Below are 26724 nucleotides of genomic sequence, written 5' to 3'. Positions count from 1 at the left end.
AAAACATCCGCGCGGACGCTCCGCTCCATCTGAAAGCGCTGTTACAGACGGACCGTCCGTCGTGTTTTTTCAAGATAGCCATCGGACGGAGTCTACGCGACCATATGAAATTGTTCACATAAACTCATGGTACTTGCTCGAAGGCGCGTGTTTTCTCAAGATAGGGTTCTGGGGCAGCATATTCTGCAGAATGATATAAGAAAAAAGTTTATACAAATTTATGTTCTAAAGGGCTTAATTCCTATCTATTTATCTCTGGTTTGAGGAGTAATAACTTTTCCTGCGTAATTGTTTAAAACTACTGAGCATAAAATACACATTTTCGCCGTTTTTTGCGTAAAAAAGATCTCTTGATGAGAAACTGTTTCGAACAAGAATTTATGATTAATTTAAAAAATAAAAAGTTAGTCAAATAACTATCTATATGTATATTGAGAACATGTTTATTTTTGTCAATAATGTATTGACTATTTACATCCTAAATATTTTGAGAACGGTTTTTTTGTAGCGATATTTACCCAGAAATCTTTGTTTTATGTAACAAATTACGGAAATGTATATATTTTTTCACTCCAGTAGTTTTATACAGATACAAACGAAAAGATATTACTTTTCAAAACAGTTAAAATAGAGTAGGTGGCGTCCTCTACAAGTAGGAATCATATTGACATTGAAAACAAATTTTTCATATCAAAAAACACCCAGATACCATTTTTATCCAAATATCAACTATAATTTATAAACTATTTTAAAAAAAACGAAATAAATTTAAATTTGTACACCCTGTAGCTCCGAAACGAAGCAATTTAGGACATAGATTTATATATGTTACTGTAAATGTCCGAAATGCGGTAAAACCTAGGATAAGCGCGCTAAACCTAGAATTTACCAAAAGCATGTAGTAAAAGCCCGAAAACTATTTATTTTGCTACCATTTCGGACTTTTACCAGACTCAAACACTAAATCTTAGGATTTACCACACCGCATTGGTAAAAGTACGAATAAGCAAGTGGTAGTAAAAACCAACCAACCCATGCATTAAGAACCTCCAAATAACCAGGCTAACCAATGCATTAACACCCTCCAAATAACCACCTAACCAATGCATTAACACCCCCCAATAGTGTATTCCGTCTTTTCATGAAGATCCTAGGTCACTTCATGAAGCGTTGCGCGTCGGTTAGGTTAGCAGTTTAGTTATGTTATTAGGTTAGTTTTTTTCATTAAGTGACTAGGCTCTTCATGAAAAGACGGAATATACTATGAGACTACGACATATATAGACTTTAATAGTGTCTGGTTAAGCCTATATCTTTTTTAAAATAATTGAAATAAAATTTTTTATTAGTTTCATTTATTAAATTTTACCTGTTCTCTGCTTCGTGCAATAGAAAATATACAGTTAGAATCATAATAATTCATTTTATATCTTCAGATTTCTATGTCATGTATAAAATCTTAATGGTAATAAATATTTAGAAACATAGTTGTTTAGCGCTTGTAGTTCAAGGTGAGCACTAAAGGTAACGTTCTGGTCTATAACCATTAGTTTTGTAATCATTCCTTCCGCAAATAATTGTATTGTTTGCTAAGAAGTGGTTTTAAATACCTATATTTTGTAGTTTACAGAAGTCAAATTATTGTAAACATTGTATGCTAAAATATTAGATATTTAAATTTAAAATATACACAGTTTCAAGGGAATCGTTATACACGCGCTTATTTCATTGTTTTTTTTATCGAATACAATTTGTGAGTTAGGTACCTACATAGTTTACGTATTTTTCATTCCAATGAGAATTAAATATCACTTCTGGTTAAACCCTTGAGAGTGAGAATTTGGACTAGACCTGGACCAGAACCATTCTACTTCCCAAGTGGAAACCAAGCAGATCTTGAGAACTTGGAAGACTCTATCCGTAATCTGGAAATGGAAATCCTCCATCGGTCTAATGCCCGTATTTGTAGTCGCTTAGGAGCTTAGAAAAGACCGACAAAAATAACAGGCTTACGTTTCATCGCCCGTATACACGCGCCACACGCGCCTAGTAAGCCTCTTATTTTTGTCGGTCTTTTCTGAGACCCAATTTCGAGATGCGACTATAAATACGGGCCTAAGACACTCGAAGAAATTTCTCAGGACTTACGACCCAGAAAAATCCAAGGTTTTTCTAGATTTAAGTAAGAACAATCTTGGGATTGTGACGAGGTCTTTTACCAGGACACTCAAGTCTCCTCAACGAATACTTCAGTAGATTGAAGTTAAGAAATAACCGCGAATGCAGATTCTGTGGGGAAACACCAAAATACCTCATCACTGAGTTCGCCGAGACGATAACCATTCATGCCATAAACTTTGGTACACTGATATCGGAAATGGAGAACTAACCTCTGAAAAACCGTCTCAGATACTGGCTTTGGCCAAAACCCTGAGATTTATGATAGATCAGTAACTTCGATATTCTGTCATATTAGTCTCAATATAGGCTACTCTATTAGTAATTTTTTATTGGATTCAGTCGATTTTATTTAAAACTATTTATTTAAACTAAAAACTCGTAATACAAAACTAAAAACTAAAGTGTCAAAACGAATGACTATGTCAGGAAATAAATAAATAAATGTGACACCTTGATATTTTTAGAACAGAGTTGCCACCTGAATCCCCAGCGCGAAATTTAAATTCCAGTTAGTCAGCTCGGAGCCGAATATGTCCATGGTTGGCAACTATGAATTTAAAAATCGCGCCCTCGATTATGTAACACATATTAAGATTCGTAAAAACCAGATGTCACTTGGTAAAAATACAGTAGGGACCTGTTAAAATTTTTAACTAATGTATAAATATAACTAGTAATATGACATTACATTCTTTTTTGGTAAACATATTTCTACAAATTGAGATATATATTAAAAATATATAAACGAATAACGTATGATCAAAGAATATTATAGTTTTAAGAACTCTCGTGTGGAAGCTTTAGTGATTTGTCATACGGTGGCGCTTTTGAACATAATCGAAGCCTGAAAATGCTAATATTTTAAATTTTGAGGACTACGCGCGGCGATATTTCGTACGGTGTTAAAGAATTAAGTCTTAAAAAATTAACATTAATTAAACTTAATAGGTACTAATAGGCTTAATTTAAACCAGGGTTGGCATGATTTAAATCAAATTATTTAAATCATGATTTAAATCGTGATTTAAATCAAGCGATTTTTTTAATTATAATCATGCCATTTAAATAAAAAAAAATAATTTTATTTAAACTTTATTATAAATGAAAAAATAACTGTAAAGGTAATAAAAATGTGTTCTAGAAAACTGTAAAAAATGTTTCTATAAAAGATATAAGAGATAATAAATCGAAAAGTAATTGTAAATGTTATAAAACTATATAAAAATATCTATTCATCAATTTAAATGTTTGACCGATTTTTGAAGTAATTTCATATGAATCCATCAGACCGCTAAACGCAGGGATTTAATTTAAAATATATGTATAAGTGACAAAAATTCGCTGTTCGAATACATATCATTCGCAGTCTAGTGCAGAGCTAGGTTCTTCTGATATAGAGACTACATCTTCATTCCCGAGAATCTATAATAATCGTTGTCAGGAAATATGTTGTTTTATATTTTTTTTGAAACGGTTGTATTTTTCCAAATTCTTACCGACATTTTAATTTGCAGTAAATATTTTACACTTTTACATTAGATAATACTAATTTCATTCTCGACTTAAGACTATTTCCGAACAATAGTGTCTTGTTTTACCTATTAGGAGTAAAAATTATACTTTTTTTGATGATGCTGTACATTTGAAGGACCATATCGTAAAGGTATTCCGACGTTACAAAGAAAGCACAAAAAGTACATTTTTACTCCTATACTTCTTACTTACTAGAACATACATATTATTTTTTAAAACATCACTCGTTGAATTTGACACTTAATATCAGTTTAATAATATATTTTTGTACTTTATATTTTTGTACTAGGCGTTAAAATGACAAAAATTGATACTTTTGACACGTTTGAAAAAAAAATCTTTTTGATCTGAAGCGAGCGCCTTTTTTGCGAAATATATTGGTGATCAAATATATTGGTCCACAAAATACGTGGAAAAATGACAAACGCACCCTAGATTTATTAATGTTATCGATATCGGGTAGAGTTATAAAGATATAGCCATTCAGGATAGGACTTTAATGGGAAAGAAGTCCAAGTCATTTGAAAATCCGATTTAAATATTGTTTTGATTTTTTTAAAAAAATCATGATTTTTTCCAACCTTGATTTAAACTAAATAGGTACACCATTTATTTTTTAACCTCGCCAAAATTATCCTCGATTTTCATTCCCCAGCCGTCCTTGACGCCTTTTTTTTCAATCATATGATATATTTGTAATGAAATGCCAAATCGAAAAATTGTATACGGAAATACTGAAATAACTTAACTTATTTATTTACATCCTGTATTTGTTTGTGACATTATTTAGGAGTGATGCTTTACGAATTACGCCATAATTAATAATTTTTAGCTTTAATCTACAATAATTTATGTTTATCTCATACCAAAATAAACTTCGACATTAACAGTAGGTAGGTATATCAAATGACTGCAAAAAAAAATTGTATTAACTACAAATCCGTTAATACGTATCTCCCTACTTAATTTGTTACAAGGTACGATTCAAGGCCCTATTCATTGTATGGAGTGATTCAAAAAGGTTGAAATAACTAGGTAACCTTTAAAAAGGAATACGGCATATGTTATACATATCGTTTCTATAATATTCTTTGTTTTAGCCCTTTTTAACTTATATTGCAACGATGGCAGTACTTTTAGTTTAAATATAGATATTAAAATTTAAATACCGTATGATCGAAAAAAAAAACAGCGTCAAGTTGGATTGGAAATGGCAATCGATGACATTTCCCATGTACCTAATTTTACATATAAAATGACAGCGATCTTCATTTCATAGCCATCGCTGACGCCGTTTTTTTTTTCGATTGTACGGTATTATATATTTTCTTTTATGGTTTTTAGATAAAAAACAATCAAAATTTTATCACCATATTTGTTGTACATTTTAATAAACCAATTTTGTGTGTGACCAAATATTTTTTATGTTGTTATAAAATATTCCTACCTTACTTATACGTAATTAACTCAATGAGATCATTAAATAGTCTGGCACATTCATATAGGGCAGATCGTATTTTCAGTCATTTTTTGGATGTCGTTGGTGATGATTTTAGTCGAAAACATTCATCATATTATATTATTAGAATTTGTTATTAAAAGAAATAATTAGATTGGTCGGTTGGTCACAACCTTTGAAATGGAATCACTCTATAAAACTGATATTTTGAGAAAACAAGAAAAGACTGCCTTAATAATTTAATTTAAAAATGTAATATTAAGTTTAAAATGAACGAACAATATAAATGCAGTCGTTTAGAGAATGGCGAATGCGCTAGAACAATATTAAAAGATGTTAAAAGGCAACTGAATTACCTATCTTTCAATCTTCCTACTTATTGCTAATTAACTTCTATGCTGATGTACCTACACTTCTAATTATACTAACTTTAATAGTTGTACAGTGATTTATTTTATTTCGTGGGGTTAAAATTTTGCATCTCAGTAGCATCTTGTCACTTATTCTAACAGTAACAAAAAATGTATGAACCATATATATATATATATATATATATATATATATATATATATATATATATATATATATATATATATATATATATATATATATATATATATATATATATATATATATATATATATTATATATATGTTCCCGTCATCCCTTCGTGGGACATAGGGCTTCTAAGAGATGTTTCCATCTGATCCTATTCTGAGCTGTCTGTTTGATCTCTCCCCATGTTTTCCCGACCTCTTGGGCTTCAGAGGTTACTGTTCTTCTCCAGGTATTCCTTGGTCTTCCCCTGGCACGTCTCCCTGTGGATTCCATTCAAGTGCCTGTCTAGCGATATCTCTGTGGGGTCTGCGCAAAATGTGCCCAATCCAGCCCCACTTTCTTTTCTTAATTTCGATATCTATTCGATTTTGTGATGTTCTTCTCAACAGTTCTTCGTTGTTAATTTGATTGGGCAAGAAAATTCTCAATATTCTTCGAAGACACTTGTTAACAAACACCTGTAGGCGATCCATGAGACCACGCGTAACCTTCCATGTTTCGCATCCATAAAGCAAAATAGATTTGACATTGCTATTGAAGAGCTGGACTTTAGTTTTTTTGCTATATATATAGAGGAGTTCCACACAGGTGTAAGCATGCCAAAAGCTCTTTGTGCCTTCAAAATCCTTTCCTCTATATCTTTTCTGTGCCCCCATCGCTGTGAACCATACTTCCCAGGTACTGAAATTCATCAACTCTTTCGATGGCTCAGTTGGAGATGTATAGACATTGGTTGTTGGGAGTATTTGACCTCATTTCTTTGGTTTTCGCCACGTTGATTTAAAGACCGACATTATTAGCTTCCTCTTGGAGTCTAAGAAGTTTTGGAGACATATCCGAATGTGAATGGGAAAAGATGCATAGATCGTCTGCATAGTCCAGGTCTTCAAGCCTGCTTAAGAGTCCCCATTGTATCCCTAGTGGTTCTTTAAATGCTCTATTTAGTGCACCATCCAGAACGATGTTAAAGAGTAGCGGCGAAAGTATACAGCCCTGTTTTACACCTACTACAATAGAAATTTTCTCCCCCACTTAACCTTTATGTAATACACAGCTTGTAGCATCATGATAAAGCATTTTAATCATGCGGATTATTTTTTCGGGTATTCCTTTTTCTCTCAAAGCTTTCCAGATAGCTATGTGTTTATAGTATCGAATGCTCTTTTGAAAATCCACGAACACCATGTATAATGGCGATCTGAACTCTTGAGATTGCTCTATATGAGAGTATTAATTTGGTCGATACATGATCTTTGAGGCCTAAAGCCTGCTTGTTCTTTTCTCAAAGTCGGTTCAAGGGCATCTGATATTCTTTTTTGGATGACTGTAGCAATTATCTTGTTGATGGTGTTAAGTAAGGTAATGCCTCGCCAGTTCTCACACTGGGATAAGTCGCCCTTCTTGGGGAGTTTTACAATAAGTCCTTCTTTCCACGTTGACGGGATATGTTCTGTTTCCCAACTGCTTTTTATTATTGTCTCTAGTAGCTGTGCAATGTTTTCTGGGTGTATCTTAAATAGTTCAGCGGGTATATTATCAGGACCTGCCGCTTTGCCATGAACCATAGTTTTTTTTAAATATCTAGGTATATTCTTTTGTTTAGAGAATTTTAGTATTAGAAAAATCTATAATATAGACTATGGTTTTAGATTACATATGTTTGCGGTTGTTATAAGGTAGTAGTATCATCTGTTTAATCATAAATGCAGTTGCTTAGGTTTATTAATATGTAAAATATTTGTTGTTTTAATCATTTTTATCACTAATTATACTACTAATTATACTAAAATTTTAATTCAAATGACGAATGCCCTTTACTGTTAAAAAAAGTATATCTTCATGTTTTTTGTCGCGGAAATCTGGATGCGATTTTCCTTAAGCCGGTCCCACACGATATGGCAAACACCTTCCAACGTTGGACGCATAATCATTTGCCACATCGTATATGAGACACACTTGTCAATTGCCATTTATAATATTGTCAAAACCTGTGCCAAATGCTGGTTACTATGTTGGAACCAACGATGGGAGCATCGTGTAGGGGTGGCTTTATGAATCTTTGGTTTTAATACCAAAACAATTTCAACGTTGTTACCGTTATATTAGTATAGCGCTTGAACTTTTCTTCATATATGTATGTGTTATATGATCAAATCTTTATTCGTATCAAGTTAGTGGATGTCTTAAGTAGGGAGTATTTTATTAAAAGTCACACTTATATTGTTTTATTATCGGAAACAATAATTATATTGTTGTTCTGCTTAGATTTTCCTTGATGGTATGTCATGGTTTCCTGTGATGCCGTGAATGCCGTCCCTTATATGAGAAGCACATTCAAAAAGTTTTGTAGTTTTGACTTTGACAAGTTGAAAAACTATATTAATATAAAAAAATATTGAAGAAATATAGAAAATATAGCTAAAAATGACAATAAAGTGATAAACCGATAGAAAAATATAAACCGATGATAAAAAATAAAGTTGTAACATAAAGTTAGTTTTATTACAAATACAAATAATGAAAAGGATGACTGTCTTTCTTAAGGGGTCTAATGCTTAAATATAGTCAGTTCTCGATGTACCATTGCGATAAAAAAAAGTAGTACAACAAAATATGAGTTAGTCTGCTGGTTTATAATAAAATATTTTTTTTCAAACTGATAACTCAGTGTCATCAGAATTCGTGTGTCAGTGTCACGTAATTTTTAAAAAATGCCTTTAACTTCAGAGCAAAAACCGATTATATTTACGCGATTCAGGGATGGGGTTCCCATAAGGGACATTGCAAATGCATTAGGGATAAAAAAAACAGTGTTGTTGGCTAAATCCAAAATTCGAGAACATGGAAGTATTGTAAGATATCCTTATAGACCAGGAGTTCTATCTGGGACTACCAATTTCTGTACTAGTTTTTTTTGGTCGTAATGGTACCTAATTAACTAAAAAAACACATATTAAAATCAATCTTTATTAAATCAAAATATATAGTGTTGGGCTAAAAACTTGAACACATATTCACAGTGGCTACCTGTGGCTGTAATCTTTATTAGCTGTGAAAGTATATAAGTACCTGTAAATATGTCAGTTTTACCTTTTATAATAATTTTCGCTGCTACGTATTCTCCACGCTCCTATGGATATGGAGTGGAAGCTTGGACCTTGACAGATGCTACATCTAAACGCTCGGAAGCCTTTGAAATGTGGTGCTATCGCCGCATGCTCAGGATTTCATACACTTACCATGTCACAACAATACCGTGATCCAAAGAATGCAAAAGGAACTAGAAATTATACATAGTGGGAAAGTGAGAAAAATGGCATACCTTGGGCATGTGATGCGTAATGATAAATACCAACTTATCCAACTAATACTGCTGGGCAAAATAGATAGTAGAAGAGGTCAGGGACGCCGACGAATATCATGGCTGAAAATATTAGACAGTGGACGGGAATGACGACCGTACATTTATTCAGGGCGGCTGTCAATAGGATTATATATGGACCAGCATGATTGCCAACATTCCAACATCCATAGAGAATAGGCCTGAAAGAAGAAGAGAAGCAAAAAGGTGACGTTCACTTAAAATTTACTTTACTTACGTAAGTTACGTATCGTATGATACAGGTAGCGTTTCAGTATACTCGGAAACAATATTTTGTCGGATGCTGGTAAGGTCGGATCCTGTCGGAACTTGTATTAGTTTGTTTAACATTGGATATATTGTAAATCTTCTTATACTGAATTTTGTCCTATTTCTTTTAAATGTAGTTGAACTGGAATTGCACAAGTGTTGTACAAGAAAAATGGAAAAACATAATTTACAGAAGCAAACTGAAACCCTTCCTATATGAATATGTGAGTAACCAGACCGGTTGCTGGAACGGAAACGCGACGAGCTAGAAACGATACGTGTATGATAATGAGCATAGACCTTAAAGCATAGAAAAAAAATTGTATGCACTATCTGCGCATATTTGCAGTAAACTTCTTACTAACAGCTATTAAAATGAAGGATTTGAAGGACATGTTTGAAAAAGTGTAGTTTGAAATGTTGAAAAAGTAATAAATTAAAAATTAATAAATAATTCGATCGTTACCACTTTTCGCCTCTTTAGCTCGTGTGTTACATAATGTGTGTCACGGCTTTGAATTTTTATTACCACCGCACGTCAAGAAGTTTCACTTCACAAAAAATCAGCCTTTTCAAACGGATTATTGAGTGTGAAATCGCAAAATGAAATTACCTACCAGTATTTCGGCCGTCCGAATATCGACCCCATAGTAGGCTCATTTTAGTCGATGGGATACTTAAAAAAGTGGGGATAAAAATCTATTTTATTTCTGTACGGCAATTGGTAGGGAATTCTCGTGTGTTGATCCGGTTTCACGTGGCTTGCGTTTCGCGCGCAAAGGGTTAAGCGTTCGTTACAGAACTTAAAGAAATCCATTGTGCATATTTGACAAAAAAGAAACTTTATTCCTGTCTGACACTCGTTGTCATTCGGTCAAACTTCACGGTTGATAGATATTTGTCCGATATTGTTCAATAGTTAGTGCCGTACTGTTTTATCGTTTACAAGTTTCCGAGATCTCTTGCGAGCCGGTAAAAATCAGAATTCGATGTTCGACTATGGTTCTTTCTGCACAATGTTTTATTAACCCTTCGAATCTCGTGTTTGCAAGAAAACGGAAGAGACTGAAGACGTAACCGATAATATTTCATTTTATATCTAAAACATAATATAATTATATTCCATTATTATAGTGAAAATAGAATAATATTTTATAAAAAGTACCAAAGATAGGATTAGAGATGAATAATAAAAGAAACTCTTATGCGAATACGAATTATGTTGCGGTGTTTGAATCGGAGAAAAAGAAAAAACCTATTGGTAAGTAAACTATTAAATATTTCAATTTGTTTGGTAGTTTGTACCTATAGTACGAGTAGCGGATGTAAACCTATTTATTAATTTGGCAATATAATATTTATAATTTACGCTTTACAAAACTTCGGAGTTGGTAGAATATATATTTATTTATCGTTTTAATTACATATATATTTAATTGAATACATAGTATTTTATTTATACCTTAAACTTAATATATATTATTGTTTAATGAGAAATTGTTCATGTAATATAAAACTTCATTGAAAGGGCACAAGGACACGACAACTGCGTTGTTTTAAAACTTATATTAAATAATTAAATAAAAAACTAATCCTAAGCTTCTTATAAATTTTAATTTTATAAGGTCTTTGATGTAGGTATAAACTTTTTTTGAAGATATACCGTGTAATCAAAAGAAAACGGCTCCAAAAACGGTTGGAGAGTGTATAGTGACAATCGATGATAATTTTGGCGTCAGTCTCTAGATGTCGTTTTATAAATTGACACAAAACTTTTCAAAATTAACACTAACTATGGAAAGGTTAAAAAAAGGATAGAACGTTTCCAGATATAAATATATTTCCTAAAAAATTTATTTTTTCTTGAATTACTATCTACACCATTTAAAAAGCATTTTTACTCATTGTAACATAAATTACAACCTTCCTAAAATCAACTGGTAGTAAGCACCATTAAAAAATATATAGGTACGGAAAAGTACGGACCCTGTAAATAACGTCTAGGGCTTGACCTCACCTAAATTATCATCGATTGTCATTCTCCAGCCATCTTTGGCGTCGTTTTTTTTATGGTATGGTATAATGAATATGTAATGATATTAATAAATGAAACGTTAGGTATATAGATATTATTGTTAGGTATGGTATTAGTTCAGGATTATTTTTATAAAAGATGTTAGTAAAGTTCCATTAGTGTTATTATACCTAACAGGAAATTTATACTTTAAAAAGGCGCAATCTAAAGGTGGACTATAAAAAAGCGTTAGGTAGAGCACGCGATTTAATTTGCCTAAAAATAACTATTGGAAACATTATGACGTCACTTAAGGTAGAATCTATTGTATAATACGTGTCGGACTATACCAAAAAACCTTTGATCAATACCATATGGAATAATATAATTCTATGGAATAATATTTGAGTCTAATCTTTATCTATATATGAATATGAAGTAGTATTATCAAGTAGGTATGGGATCTTCAGAAAGTACAGATCTTTAAAAAGTTTGTTTATTATTACATTATATTTTTATAATATAATTTGATAAATATATGTATGTGTCTCCAATTTGTCTACATACGTGTATATCAATAAATGCAATACCATATATTTATATAAAACCTAAAACCTGAAAAATAATATATTGGATGATATTCTTTAAACGTTACCCTCAAAAAATATATATGTAGGTAATCTAAAAGTTTTGTGATGAAACCTTTAATGTTATTTCTCATAAGAGTTATCTATCAGTTATCATCTAAACCTGCATTATCATAAAATACTCATTGATCACGCTATGTATTTCATCTTTTGACACACAATTATACAGGGTTGTTTACCACATACGACACGGAGTATTGTAGCTAAGGGATTAGATTTTTACAAATTGTAAGTATTGGGTGTAAAGGACCATCAGAACTGCAATTTAAAAATAATTTTACAAGATACAGAATGAGAATGAGAGTGTCCCAAATAAGCAAAAAATATTATAGTTGTATTTTTTTAAATGGAACACCTTGTATATTATCCTGTGTTTAGATTTTGGGATTGAAATAAAGGTAAATTTGATTAAATATTTACTGAAGTTTATTTATTGATCAGTTATTGTGTTGCAATAATAAAAATTATGCTACCTTATACAGAGTGTCCAAAAATTTATATTAAACAATTACTAGCTTTAAACGGCAATAACTTGTTTAATTTAATGGAACATCCTGTATATTTTACGTGAATCAGATGCACAATTTAATTGTCTATCAAATTGTATTATACTATTTTTTACCTATCTCTTCAAGTGTTCGTAGAAAATGCATTTTCTTATAATTTGGACCTCATTTATCACTATACCCTGTATATTGTAAAGATATTTTTAAATAAGTGTAATGCTCTAATAGTCTTGCAACGAACCCAAAACTTACAATTTGTAAAAATACAATTTGTAAAAATCTATTCGTTTAGCTACAATACTACATGTCGTATGTGGTGAATAACCCTGTATAGATGTATGTAGTTGACGATTTTAATAATAACTGAGATTAAATTTAAAAATAGAAACTTAAATATTTTTTATTACAAATTTTTAAGCCAACAAATAAATTAAATTTTAAAAACTATTTCACCAAACCATAAAAGTGTCATTAATAAAAATGGGTTACTTTGTTCATTATTTTTAGTGGACTTATTATATTTAGTTTTTTTTTATAAAAATATTAATTTTAAGTGCCGGAGTTACACCAAGCTTCATAGACCTACATCCAGGTTCCAATTCTGCCGGATCTATATCATTCTAAACTTTAATTTTATTTTAACTAAATTTTGTTTTGCATGAAGCAATCTGCATTCAGACGATGTATAGTCCGTCAGGGAAACCTGATGTTTGCATTTTGCCAATTTTGCCAAATCCTTATCACCTGATCTTAGCTGTTCTATTTATTTGGTAATAGAGGTGGGCAAAGATTGAACGAGTCGTTCATTTGAACGCGTATTAAAAATGAATCGTGTGATTCGATTCACTGCTTAGAATACGGTTCATTCAATTGAATCGTTACCGGCACGGATCCATAAAATTTGATCGATGAGCCGTAAAAAAGAATCGTAAGAATTGAATCGGATCACAATGCGATCGTTCGTTCAAAGAGTCGTGAGAATTGATTCATTGTTTATAATACGGTTCGTTCAATTGAATCGTGACCAGCACGGATCCATAAGATTTGAACGATGAGCCGTAAAAAAGAGTCGTGAGAATTGAATCGGATCACAATGCGATCGTTCATTCAAAGAGTCGTCAGAATTGATTCATTGCTTACAATACGGTTCGTTCAATTGAATCGTGACCAGCACGGATCCATAAGATTTGAACGATGAGTCGTAAAAAAGAATCGTGAGAATTGAATTGGATCACAATGCGATCGTTTGTTTCTACGGCGCCCCGGCCAAATTATCGCCGGTAGTGCCAGTTACGATTCTTGTTTTTCTGAAACGTAAATAATTGTGCTTGTGGTTCGTTCAAATGAACGAATCGTAGGAGTCGATTCAATATGAGAAATTGAATCGTGTGATTCGATTCACTAAAAAGAATCGTAATGCCCATCACTATTTAGTACATGTACTTTAAGGTTGAAATTGACTATGAGTTAAATCATTATGAACTTACATATCTACTAATAAAAGCTATACTACTAATAACTAATCTACACATCCACATTAGTACCGAAACCGGAGAGAGATCCCTGAATTCGTATCCATCCGAATCTACTCATCGGTAGTAGATACGAAAGAAATACTATGTTATGCCGCAACCGCACATGCGGTATTTGGCGATTTCCGAGCATTTATATTAGGTAATATCTAATATCCCTGATTAATGTTTAAAATATTCCATTCGTTTAATTTGTGTTTCATAATGCAAAATTGCGACTTTCTTTGACTGCCTCAGGCCAAAAAAAATAGCAGTACGCTCGAAGGATTGAATACGCAAAAAACAACCTCACCCGTTTTTTTTTCAGCCTGACAGAATTCTAAATAAAATGCCCGTTGGCTTTTGTAGAGATTGATCTGCCTATATAATTAATTTCGATATAATATGATCTCTATAACGGTAACCTGTCAACTTATTATAATGGGAATTTTAATAGCTACACTGAAAAATGCTCACTTGGTACATGAATAATGCCTAAACTTGTTGTTAAAAAGATTTGAAAAATTATCGTCCCTATTTTAATAAAATTATTTTGTGTAATTAAAATTTGTCTAATTTTCAAAAACAATTTATTTTAGAACTGGATTTGTGTTTTTCGAAACATTCTATCCTCTTTTAATCTTTCCATAATCATTGTTAAGTTTTATGTCAATTTTTAGTAAATTACGTCTCGAGATTGACCTCGGCAAAATTATCATCGATTGTCATTCCCAAATCGTTTTTTTTTGTCATTTGGGACATATAAAAATAATTGTAATGAGACTAAGCTGACGACATTGTATCAGACTGTCGTGCATCATTTAAATTTTTCTGTCCTGGACATTGAAATATTATGATTTCCGCCGAAACACGAGTGTTAATTATGCAACAAATTTGGCAAAAGATTTTCGGCATTGACGCAGGACAGAAAAAAAAACCGAGGAATCTTTCAGTGACTAACCGTTTTAAAACATGGACCTGAAACGTGGCTTCAGTTACTGATCTAGCTCGTTGCCCAGAAAAAAGTCGAATTCAAGTACTATTTTAGTATTGGCCCATGTCCTATTTTGTCATACACGTTAGCCGAGAACATTATCATTTCACAGTCTAGCTAATTATCGATGACAAACCGAAACATTTATTGGACCAGTATCCAAACCAAACCAAACTTCCTATACATATCTTTTTTTCCTATATATATATCTTTAAACTTTCTACTTTTTAATATTTTTATTTAAGCTATTTGATACAAAGTTTGGTCTTTATTATTTTCGATATACCGGGTGCGTCTCAAAAGTGGTTCCGCCCAATAACTTTTTTATTTTTTCAGATAAAAAAACGAGATTTGGTATGTTAGTATATAATATAAATTAGGATTGATTGACTTATTCAATTATTTTCGGTCACTTCCTGTTTCACCAGAAATTACTACAACTTTTGATTTTTAAATGACACCCTTGGTATTTTTTTTTACTTCATTTGATAGAAAATGACATTCAGAATAGAATGACATAGCATATGTTAACTTTTGACATTTTCAATTAAAAAAAAAGCATTTTAAATTTTTATTTAGAGTGCCATAAATGTAACGACGCGACGATTTGACTCGAAATACCAAGTGTGTGGTACCAAATTATTCGTAAGAAAATTATTTTTTCAAATATGCTATCGAGCCACCTTCGTTCCATTTGAAAAAATTGCCAGGACAGGCCAAGACACATAAACATTAGACGATCAAATCTATTTTTCCAAGGCTTGATTAAGAATTAATGTTTTTAACACAACCATGGCACTCTGGATTCAAATTTAAAATACGATTTTTTTAAGCGAGAATATCAAAAGTTCACATACAGTTCATACCAAATAAACTTTTAGTCACGTGATTAAGCTTGACCGGCACAACGTTGTTCACTTTTATATATTTTCTTTCGATCAAAATATTTTAGGAAACAAAAATAATGTATAAATGGTTATTATTTATATCAACAAAACTCACCTCCTTAACAGCACTTAAGGGACATAAATGGCCATTACTACCTCTTTCCCGTTCAAAATATTCTAATAAAGTTGCGATGAGTTTTTTACGGTTATTAAACTATCTTGTACACTTCGCACTAAAACAGGTTCTAAAAAGAAAAATGTTCGACTGCAAGGTCTGCTAGTAAACATTTTTAAGCTTAAAAAGTATCACAAAACTATTTATTTAAACTAAAACTTGTAATACAAAACTAAAGTGTCAAAGTGAATGACATTGTCAGTAAATAAATAAATGCGACAACTGGACATTTTTTACAGCAGAGCTACCACCTAAATCTCGCGAAATTTAAATTCCAGTTAGTCAGCACGGCGCCGAAAATGTCCATAGCTGGCAACAAAAAATCGCGCCCTCGATTATGTAACTAAAAGTTTAATTGATATTAAATACATATGACTTTTTATCACGAATATTTTAATAATATGTTTTTCTATATATTATACTCGTATAAGGATAATATTTCATTACGTTGTTCTTTTCAGGATGGTTTGGAACAAGACATTTTGTAACGTTCATGCTTTTTTTGGGAATGGCAAATGCATACATCATGAGGACCAACATGTCAGTGGCCATAGTTGCTATGGTAAATCAAACAGCCATAGGAGTGAACTCGGAATCGGAGGGAGTAGACGACGAATGTGGCGTTATAAGCGGTAACTCAAGCTCGGTAAGTTTACCTTAGTTTATTTGTAGAAATTCTACGTATATTTGGTATTCGACATATTCGGCTACTTTAATTTATATTCGATATTCGGCTAAACACTTAGAGTTATTATACCGGGTGTTGCATCGTCGGACGGGACATAGGAAATCCCATGTAAATTTTAATGGGGTCAATTATTGGCTTCCCTAATTATTTTAGAGAATAATTCTATTTAGGTTTATTGAAGAGCACTAAAACCCACATTCAAAAGAATAACTTTATATATTTTTGATTAGCTCGTTTACGAATTATCGCCGATTTCTTTTTAAATATTTCTCCTTTCTTATGGCCCTGTATTTACTTATGAGCACCAGTCAAGGTAAAAGATAACTGTCAAATGAAGTTGTCATTTCAGAAATTTACCTATTTAGTGCTTTATTATTATTGAAAACTCATTCCTACATCGGAAATCTTAAAGATTATTATGAATTAAAGTAAAATAAAGTAATCAATTATAAGGTTAATTATAATATTATTACAATATTCAATAACTTATTAATTTAGGTACTATTAAATTGTTAGAACTTTAGGATTTAAGAAGATGTTCAAATATTCCTCCATCGACTGCTAGACAATAACCCAGGCGATCATAAAATTCGCTTCTTACATTCGCTAGTTGGTAAACTGTAATTCTATTGCATTCGGCAGAAAAAGTATTTTTTAACTCGTCTAGATTTGGGTATTTTTTATCCTTGTATATCCTGTTTTTTAAATGTCCCCAGAGAAAGAAATCATTTGGCGAAATATCAGGAGACCTTGCTGGCCAATCTACTGTATGATTTAGGCCAATAACGTTTCCGTTAAAACTATTGTCTATTCCCGAACAGCCAGGGTACTATGTGCCGGGCAGACATCCATTTGGTACCAAACTTCCTGATTTTCCCTAGCGGCATCATGTAAAGCAGGTAAAATATGATTTTCGAGTAGTTCCAAATAATATTCTGCATTTAAATTTCGCGTAAGAAATAATGGCCCGAGAATATAGTGTCCGAATATCCCTGTCCAAACATTTAAGGTCGATTTATAAATTGAAAACGGTGCGGTTCGACGTTGCGGTTGCGATTATTTCTATTGGCTATTACTAACGTTTCAAGGTCAACGTTCCTGTCGAAGTTAAAAATTGGTTAATTTTTGATGTTAAACGTCAACCGCAACAACAACCGAAAAATTTATAATCAACAAAACATCCTGCGTATAAACAAACTTTTTACCGACCGTAACGTCGAGCGTCGAACCGCGTTTTCAGTTTATAAATCGACCTTTACTTTCTGTGGATATTGCGTCCTTGTTTGGACAAACCTGTGTTGGTTTTCTTTATTCCAATATCGATAATTTTGAACATTGGGTTCATTATTCAAGGTAAACGTGCATTCGTCTGTGAAACATATGTTTTTTAAAAATTCCCTATCCGTGTTTGCTCTTTCCATCATATCAAAACAAAACGCCTGTCGCCGTATTTCGTCCCCATCTCGTAACTCTTGGTGCTTTTCATATTTGAAGGAATAGTATTTATGTCTTTTCAAAATTCGAAACGCTGTAGTGTGATCTATTCCTATTTCATCCTCAAGTTTTCTTGTGCTGATCTTTCCATCGTTCTCTTCCACGCACAATAAATCTTCCAAATCGGTATCATTTCTTGTATCTTCTCTTTGTTCCTGCCTTGCTTCACATCTGTAGTTATTTATTAGGGTACCTTTGGTCTCAAATCTCTGGATATTCCTTGCGATTGTACATTTTCCAGATATCAGTCTATTCGGATACAGAGCAGCAAACATGTCCGACACCTTTTGATAACTATTTCCTTGATAATACCATTTAATCATCAATACTTTTTCTTCGGTAGTGTAATTCATGGCTAATATTTTCGATGTAGGTGTGAGTTTTTAATAATAATAATAAAGCACTAAATAGATAAATTTCTGAAATGACAACTTCATTTGACAGTTATCTTTTACCTTGACTGGTGCTCATAAGTAAATACAGGGACATAAGAAAGGAGAAATATTTAAAAAGAAATCGGCGATAACTCGTAAACGGGCTAATCAAAAATATCTAAAGTTATTCTTTTGAATGTGGGTTTTAGTGCTCTTCAATAAACCTAAATAGAATTATTCTCTAAAATAATTAGGGAAGCCAATAATTGACCCCATTAAAATTTACATGGGATTTCCTATGTCCCGCTCGACGATGCAACACCCGGTATATAAGAATCGCTTTTAAAACGTCCTTCGACGTTGTGCGATGCCTAGCCGCTATTGGTTTCGTTCATCCCAGTCTCCGTCACACAGATCCCTTCAGTTCATCGCCTTCTTGACACCCTCCATCCAGTTTGTCCTTGGTCTTGCCCGTTTCCTTCTCTTTTGTGGAAGCCAGTTTAATACCTTCTGAGGCAGTCGCGTGTTGTCCATCCTTCTCACATGTCCATACCACTTCAGTTGGACACTCTATTTCCTCTGTTATAGTTTTCTGTCTACCCATTTTATCCCTGATTTTTTCACGATAGAATATGAAACAAGAGAAAACTTTTGAGACGCACCCGGTATATCAAATAGTCACAATCTTTCATTTTTAATTTTCAGAAATCGACAACTGACAACGAGGGTGAGTTCGTATGGGAGACGGACGTGCAAGGATACGTCCTATCTTCCTTTTTCTATGGCTACGTCGTCACACAAATTCCCTTCGGTATCCTGGCGAAGAAATACGGCAACATCTACTTCCTGGGTTTTGGCATGCTGATCAATTCCGTCTTCGGTCTGTTGGTCCCCCTGGCGGCCTACATGGGTATTTATTGGCTTATCGCCGTCAGATTCATCCAAGGATTGGGCGAGGTGAGTAGATGTAAAATTGGGGAAGAAGAGAGAGATACTACAATGATAGCGTTAATGAAGAGGGACACAAAGAATAAGAAATATTGTTTTTGGAAGTTTGAAGTATATTATTTTATGACAAAAGCATTAAACGTATTATTTATAATATGTAATATATAAAACTTATACTAGTAAACTTCTCGTAGCGTACAGTCTGTTGCATCGTCGACCTGAATATAGGAAATCCCATATTAATTTGCCGAAGTTTCTCAAATACAATTCGGACTACCCTGTATATTATTGCATTTTTAAAATCTAAATTAAAGTCAGTATATTTTTTATGTAAATTATGCTAAACGGGAGCTTACATGAGAGTGACTAATACAATTCACAAAATTGTAGTTTCTGTCATTTTTAGGATATCGTCTGAACTAAGAAACAGAAAATAGGACTTACTTATGAATTAAAACGGCAGTATAAAGGCGCGTTTCAAGCGAATTCATCAAGTGAATTGATCAAGTCACTTAAATTCAAGTCGCATGAATGATGAATGCAATATAACCGTCTAGACTCGACAAATCATGTCAATTGATCAAGTGAGTTGATTCAAGTCTCAGTTGACTATTGTTTAACTTTTGACATTCAAATGGTGTTTTTTCAGTTACTTGAATTCAAGTCTTGATCTATTCACTTAACTCGTGTCAGTTGCCTGTCATTGTAAGTCATTTTCATGCATTTGAATTTCCAAGAACCTTGTAAAAAGATAATTAGTTTAACAAAATATTTTCATGTCAGAATTACATTTTCCGAAGTAATTTTAATCATTTTTTGGTCTTATTTTACATAAATTATAAATGAATGTAAATTAATATCACAACTATATTAAATGATTTTCATAAAAATGCCGATTAAATTCAAAAAATATAAACAGTTCATTTCTTTTTTAATTATTAAACTCAATTTTGTTTCCTTTAACGACAGTAATACAGGCAACTAATATGACTATTATTTATTGTATTCTTTCTCTGCTACACTCTAAAATACTAGATTTATTAAAAGATAGTAATAAATATTAAGACCATAGTTTTATTATTTATGTCAAGAATTATACGCACAATTTACTTCAGTATATTTATAGAAAAAATGTTTATAAAGTAAAAGGTTAAAACTAAATGACTATAGTGTTTATTGTATTCTATTGCTGCTACACTTTAGAATTCTAGGTTTATTAGAATATGTTAATTAATATTACTGACTCTATTTTGAATATTTTTAAGAATTGTGGCAAAACACTCAAAAGCTAGCAACACCCGGAGATTACACCATAATGTTATTGATTTTTTTAAACAAGTCAGAGTAAAACCAGAATCGCATATTTTATATTAGATTAATTGATTTTCACTGTTACAAATATCCTATCAGTCAGTTCTTTACCTTAAATACAAATTTATCTATATCATTTAAAAGTTATTTATTTTTTTATGCATCCATTTCTGATTAACTTTAAAATTGTTTGGTTTGATGTACTATATTGGTTAAAATACGGCGTCCAGTTGGCTTGGAAATGAGCATCGCTGACATTCCCCATATAATTTTACAGTCTAGATTGAAATTTAAAATACAATTTTGTTTTAAGCGAAAATGTTAAATGTTGACATATGATATGTCATTCTATTTGGAGGGTGTCATTTTCTATCGAATAAAGTAAAAAAATACCGAGGATTCTATTTAAAAATCAAAAGTTGTAGTAATTTCCGGTGAAACAGGAAGTGGCCGAAAAGAATTGAATACGTCAGTCAATCCTAATTTATACAAACCAAACATACCAAATCTCATTTTTTATCTGAAAAAATAAAATGTTATACGGGTGAGCCACTTTTGAGATGCACCCGGTATATATTAACAAATGTACAGGGTGAGTCAACGATAGAATAGAGTTTATTATCTTGTTGTTTTAAGCATTATAAATAAATGTTAAATAGAACAGTATTAGGGAGTATCAATATACGCAATTTGAAATTGTCTTTGAGTATACAAGATGCTTCAAAATAGTGTGGCGGATATAACATTTTTTTAATGCAAAACTGCACGATATAATAACTCGATATGAATGTTTCTTGCTTGATCATTTTACAATATGCTTCAAGACACCAAAAGCACAACGTGTTCTGAAATAAAAAGGGCTTATAATAGTGTCTTAAAAAGAAACAGTAGAAAATCTCTCTCTTCAGTGTCCCTAGGAAAATTTCTGAAATATTCCTATTCTCGGACAGGGTCCGATTGTCCCCTGCACACACTCTTTGCTGGCAAAATGGATCCCTCCAAATGAGAGAAGCCGAATGGGTGCATTTGTTTATGCAGGTATTATTCTAAATTTATACGAATAGGTTCTTCTCGAATAAAGCGACGAATCAGCAGGCTCTGAATTGGTTTTTATGTTTTAGCTTTACTAGATATATTAAAAAGTGCGTTTTTTAATAGTAGTAATGTAGTTTCAGAATAATTCGAGAGCAAAGATTAGGTATTTCTTCTTTACGTAGAGTGTTTAAATATGTAATTAATATTTAGTATAAAAATGTTTTATTCAAGTATTGTTAGTTCAACGATCGTTCAACATTACACTTGACAACCAGATGAAAGAAATTGGTGACGTCATTACGTCATTTTGTAAATTACTGCACATTGTTTTTAGTTATTGTCATTTGATTTGGAGTTGTTATAATTTTATTGACGGACATTTATCACTGTCAAAATTTGCATTTAGTAATGGTTTTTGTCATTTGATTTGGGACTATAATTTTATTGACAGGCATCGATCATAGATAAATGAAACAAGTTTAGATTGGAAAGTGCCCATAAGGAAAACATTATTTGTCGCGACCCAAAGCTTTTGAAAATTTCGGAATTATATCTTCTTCTTCTTGCGGTGCCGTGCCTGTCTTCAGGCGTTGGCGATCTCCATGACTATTTCGTGGAAGAGTTCTCTATCTTCTGCTGCATGAGACAGCCTCTCCACCCCCAGACCGGTCCAGTTCCGTATATTTCTGAGCCATGACAGTTTCTTTCGACCTACCCATCTTCTACCTTCGACTTTTCCTTGAATAATCAAACGAGGAATATAATATTTGGTGCCACGCATTATGTGTCCGAAGTAGCTCACCTTTCTGGCCTTGATGGTGGTTAACAGTTCCCGATCTTTGTTCAGCTGTCCAAGAACTTCCTCGTTGCTTATAAATGGAATTATATCGCCAAATGTTATTTATTCAAATTGATTATTATTTTCTTTTAATTTTATAAATAAAATACAGTGTGTTGCATACAAGAAACTTTATTATATGTATGAAATACATATGCAACATTAGAAACCGACGTTATGCCACGATCCAGGATCCAGTTTTTAATGCCCCTTTTTTACAATTATCAGGGGTTTGACTAAATAAATCTTAAATTAATCTTACAAGATAGTAATAATTACTTTGAAAATAGACACTTTTCGGAATTTTTTCAATGAGAGCGGTTTAGATTTTGAAAGATTTTATAATTTTTCAAGATTCCGACTTTGACAAGAGATATGGACAAGAAAAAATTATTTCTGTTTTTGTTTACGGTTGTTGTTAGCAACCGCTATAGCAGCGCCAGATCGCGTACAACGGTCGCGACCCAAAACAATTTCGCGACTTAAAATTTTAACGGGCATTCCAATCTAAATGTATTTCCTTTATCTATGACATCGATCAATGTCAAGATATGGCCAAAATTAGGATTTGCTGCGCTGTCCAATAATTCTTAATTGTGACTTTGATTTTTAATATGAAATTATTTTTTTTTTACTAAATTGCGTTGATGATTTAGCGAGGATGAACAAGTTCCTATTGCATACTTATTTTCCGCGAGAAAAGAGACACTGGTAGAATAAAACACTTTTGCCCGTGGATACCGTATATAAAGTAAGTAATGGCAAACCCTTCTAGTATTATGTAAACACAAATTAACACAGTTTTTAAATACTATACCGTTGTTGATGTTTTGAAAAAAGACATTTCTTATACAGTTTAAGAAGCACGACTATATATTTTATTATTTTAGGTATCTTTGACTTCTAGAGTATCAAAGTGTATTTTATTGTATAGAATCTCATGTTTTTTAATAAGTTTATTTTAAAATATGTACGATTTACCTAGTAAAAAACTGGTATAATGGCCTGACATATCTACATTAATTTAATAAAAACGGGACTCACTCAATTAATAATTTCAGTGCGTACTTAAAATTTCCTAAACAATATGAACTGATTTCGGACGCATTCTAAAACGCATATATATATTTGTTAAATAATAATGACGTAACGCTGAATGATCGCTGAACAGACTATATTTACTTATTTTCAATTAGAAAATTTAAATATTTTTATTGTTTCTATATTTTTGGGTTAGAAACCTTAGTTGTCAGTAGGCACTGTCTAGAAATTGTACTATTCTGATATAATGTATTTTACCGACGAAGTAGACGGCAAAATCATAATCTTGCCCATAATATTTTATATTGGAAATGTCCGCCATATTTTGGATTTTGTACTTTTTGCGTTTTGCGCGCCCTTCCTGCATTTTCTGACAAAAAATGTTATGGACATATTTGTAGAGAATTGAATTCTATACAACTTTTGTATAAGTAATTTATTTTTTTTATTTATTGCTAATTGGTCATACACTATGCGTCCAACATTGGTTCCAACGTTGTAACCAATATTTGGCATAGTTTTTGACAGTACGGTAATTGACGGTGAATTGTGTCTCCTACACGATGTGGCAAATGTTCATGTGTCCAACGTTAGAAGGTGTTTGGAACCGTGTGGGACGCCCGGCTTTAACATAATGTATCAAACATTATGACATAAATGTGGTTGTCAAATAGAAATTAAAATATATCAAAACTTTCGACTCTCTATTTTTTATTCTTTTGTCAAATTTTAACCAAAGTGATTGAGCTAAAATAAAAATAATAATTTAAAATGTCAAAACCATTTAAGGACCTGCTGTTACGTCCGTTTTAAAGTAAATCCGACGGAGTACGATATTAATTTTATTGATTGAATTTAAAGAATTTGATTGGTACAAAATTCCGTGGTTTTTTAATCGGTTGCATTTTCATGTATCCGTTTATCGGATAATATGAAACTCTTGTGACTGGTCAGAAATATTTGTCAATTTAATTGTCATATTTTGATTTTATTTCCATAAAGGTTTTCGTGACTTACTTATCGCTAACTTTTACAACTCTTTAAAATATAAAATTATATACAAACTGGAAGATTTGTCAACAAAAAAAGTAAGGTTAGATTAAACTTGTCAAAGAACTGTCAAAACTTCCGTTATCATACAAAAAGTTTTAAATTTATTTTAACTTTTTTGTTGACGGATAAAGTGTTAAAAAAATTTGGATTAAGAATGGCGCGAAAAGGTTATGATTAATCAGTGCGCCAATAAGCAATTGGATGATCTGACTTAAGTTTACTACCGTATCTGAGAGGTTACGTTAGAAAAAATTGTTGAAAACTAAAAAGTCTTTTTATGCATATGAAAGAAACTCTGTAATTAAGCATGTTAAAACAGAAAATAAAACTCATTTTTATATACAGGGTGAGTTTCCTAGGATGTTCTCTATGGGTATCTCGGAAACTACTGGAGATAGAGAGTCAGTTAAATGGGCAAAGAATTGCAGTTTTGTGGGGTCATAAATATGTGCCTTTCAGATTTTCGAAAAAGTTCATGGCTTACTAGATATTTCGAAAAAAACAAATTTTGGCTATTTTAAAAATTGTCCCTAATTCCATTATAATCTATTTTAGGCAAAAAGTTTTCAGATAAAAGTTGTAGATAATCACATCCCTAATGAGATTGTGCTCTCCGATTTTTTCTAAAGCCTGTCATTTTTGACATATGACACAAACATATGTTTTTTTAAATGGAAACCATACTTGGCCATGACTTCATGAAAAGCGCCATTTTTTAAGCTTTTCAGTGATATAAGCTATAATATGTTTCTTTCACAAAATTACTGAGTTATAGCCAATTCTTATCTTTTTGACTAATTTCACTTAGTTAGCCATGGAAACAAGTTCAATCGTCGTTGCTCTCAGAAATATGAAATTGTCACATCCAATCTTTGTAAATTAAAATAAATAAAAATTGTAAATACGAGTTTTTCAAATGAATAAAAACGTGTAGGATTATTGGTTCAACTTTTCTTGCCCATACAGTTTCGAGGATACATACATACATACATACAGCCGTTACTCGCTGACGAGTATTCGACACACATAAAGAAAATGGTCACGCAAGGCGTTTTCTTTCATGAGCTTTTCGAGGATACATTGACCGGTGAACGGTACTTACGTTTTTTAGAGAACGGTTTTTAAGACATGTTAGAAAAGTTAAATTTAGATACTCAAGCATTAATAGAGTGGTTCCAACATGACTTTCATTATTGGACACACCAACCCCCCCCCCAATGTAAGAAATGTTAAAAATTATTTCATTATCATAATTATGTAGACTCAGGGATAGAAAGAGGTGGACCAATTGCATAGGTCTCCTCGGTCACCTGACCTATCCATTTTAGATTTTTTTATGCGGTATGGTTAACAACAAGGTTTACAAAAGAACTTATGAACTTATGAGAGGCACTCAAAGAGGCGGAACAGGAGAAGTTTATTTAAGTCGACCGGTCGTTCTGTGACAATAGCTAGAAATTCAGTTTTAAAAAGATGCATTTATGCACTCAAAACAATTGCGGATTTTTTGAACATTTTCTAAAATAACTTAAAGTATTGATTATTTTTTAAGCTTTACTTTGTGCAATGTAAATTGTAAAGAGCCGTTTAATAATATATTTTGTCTTTTTATAAGTTATAAATCATAACAAAATTAGAACACCATTGGAAAACGTTCTCTAAAAACGTAAGTAACTTTCACTGGTCACCGTATCTTGTATGGTGAAGAAAAGTTGAACCAATAATCCTACACGCTTTTCTTCATTTAAAAAAAAATATTTACAATTTTTGTTTATTTTAATTTACAAAGATTGGATGTGACAATTTCACATTTCTGAGAGCAACGACGATTGAACTTGTTTCCAGC

At 32.1% G+C, this 26724-nt stretch overlaps 1 protein-coding gene across 4 annotated transcripts in view; it reads left to right on the top strand.

Annotated features, from left to right (window-relative positions):
- Positions 1-26724, top strand: part of LOC115877170 (putative inorganic phosphate cotransporter) — an 86398-nt gene that overhangs the window by 45991 nt on the left and 13683 nt on the right. For 2 of the 4 annotated variants that reach the window (XM_030893328.1, XM_030893331.1), the window contains exons 2-4: positions 16558-16742; positions 19358-19609; positions 21862-21949. In XM_030893328.1, the coding sequence (XP_030749188.1) occupies positions 16558-16742; positions 19358-19609; positions 21862-21949 (525 nt within the window). Of the gene's footprint in view, positions 1-10210; positions 10624-16557; positions 16743-19357; positions 19610-21861; positions 21950-26724 lie in introns of those variants that run through there. The other 2 variants (XM_030893330.1, XM_030893329.1) reach the window with 2 other exon arrangements.

Source organism: Sitophilus oryzae, unplaced genomic scaffold, assembly GCF_002938485.1.
Source record: "Sitophilus oryzae breed Bouriz unplaced genomic scaffold, Soryzae_2.0 scaffold_1442_pilon_pilon, whole genome shotgun sequence".
In the NCBI taxonomy this organism is placed as follows: domain Eukaryota; kingdom Metazoa; phylum Arthropoda; class Insecta; order Coleoptera; family Curculionidae; genus Sitophilus; species Sitophilus oryzae.
The sequence above is the reverse complement of the archived record's forward strand: the minus strand, read 5'-3'. Positions and strand labels throughout refer to the sequence as shown.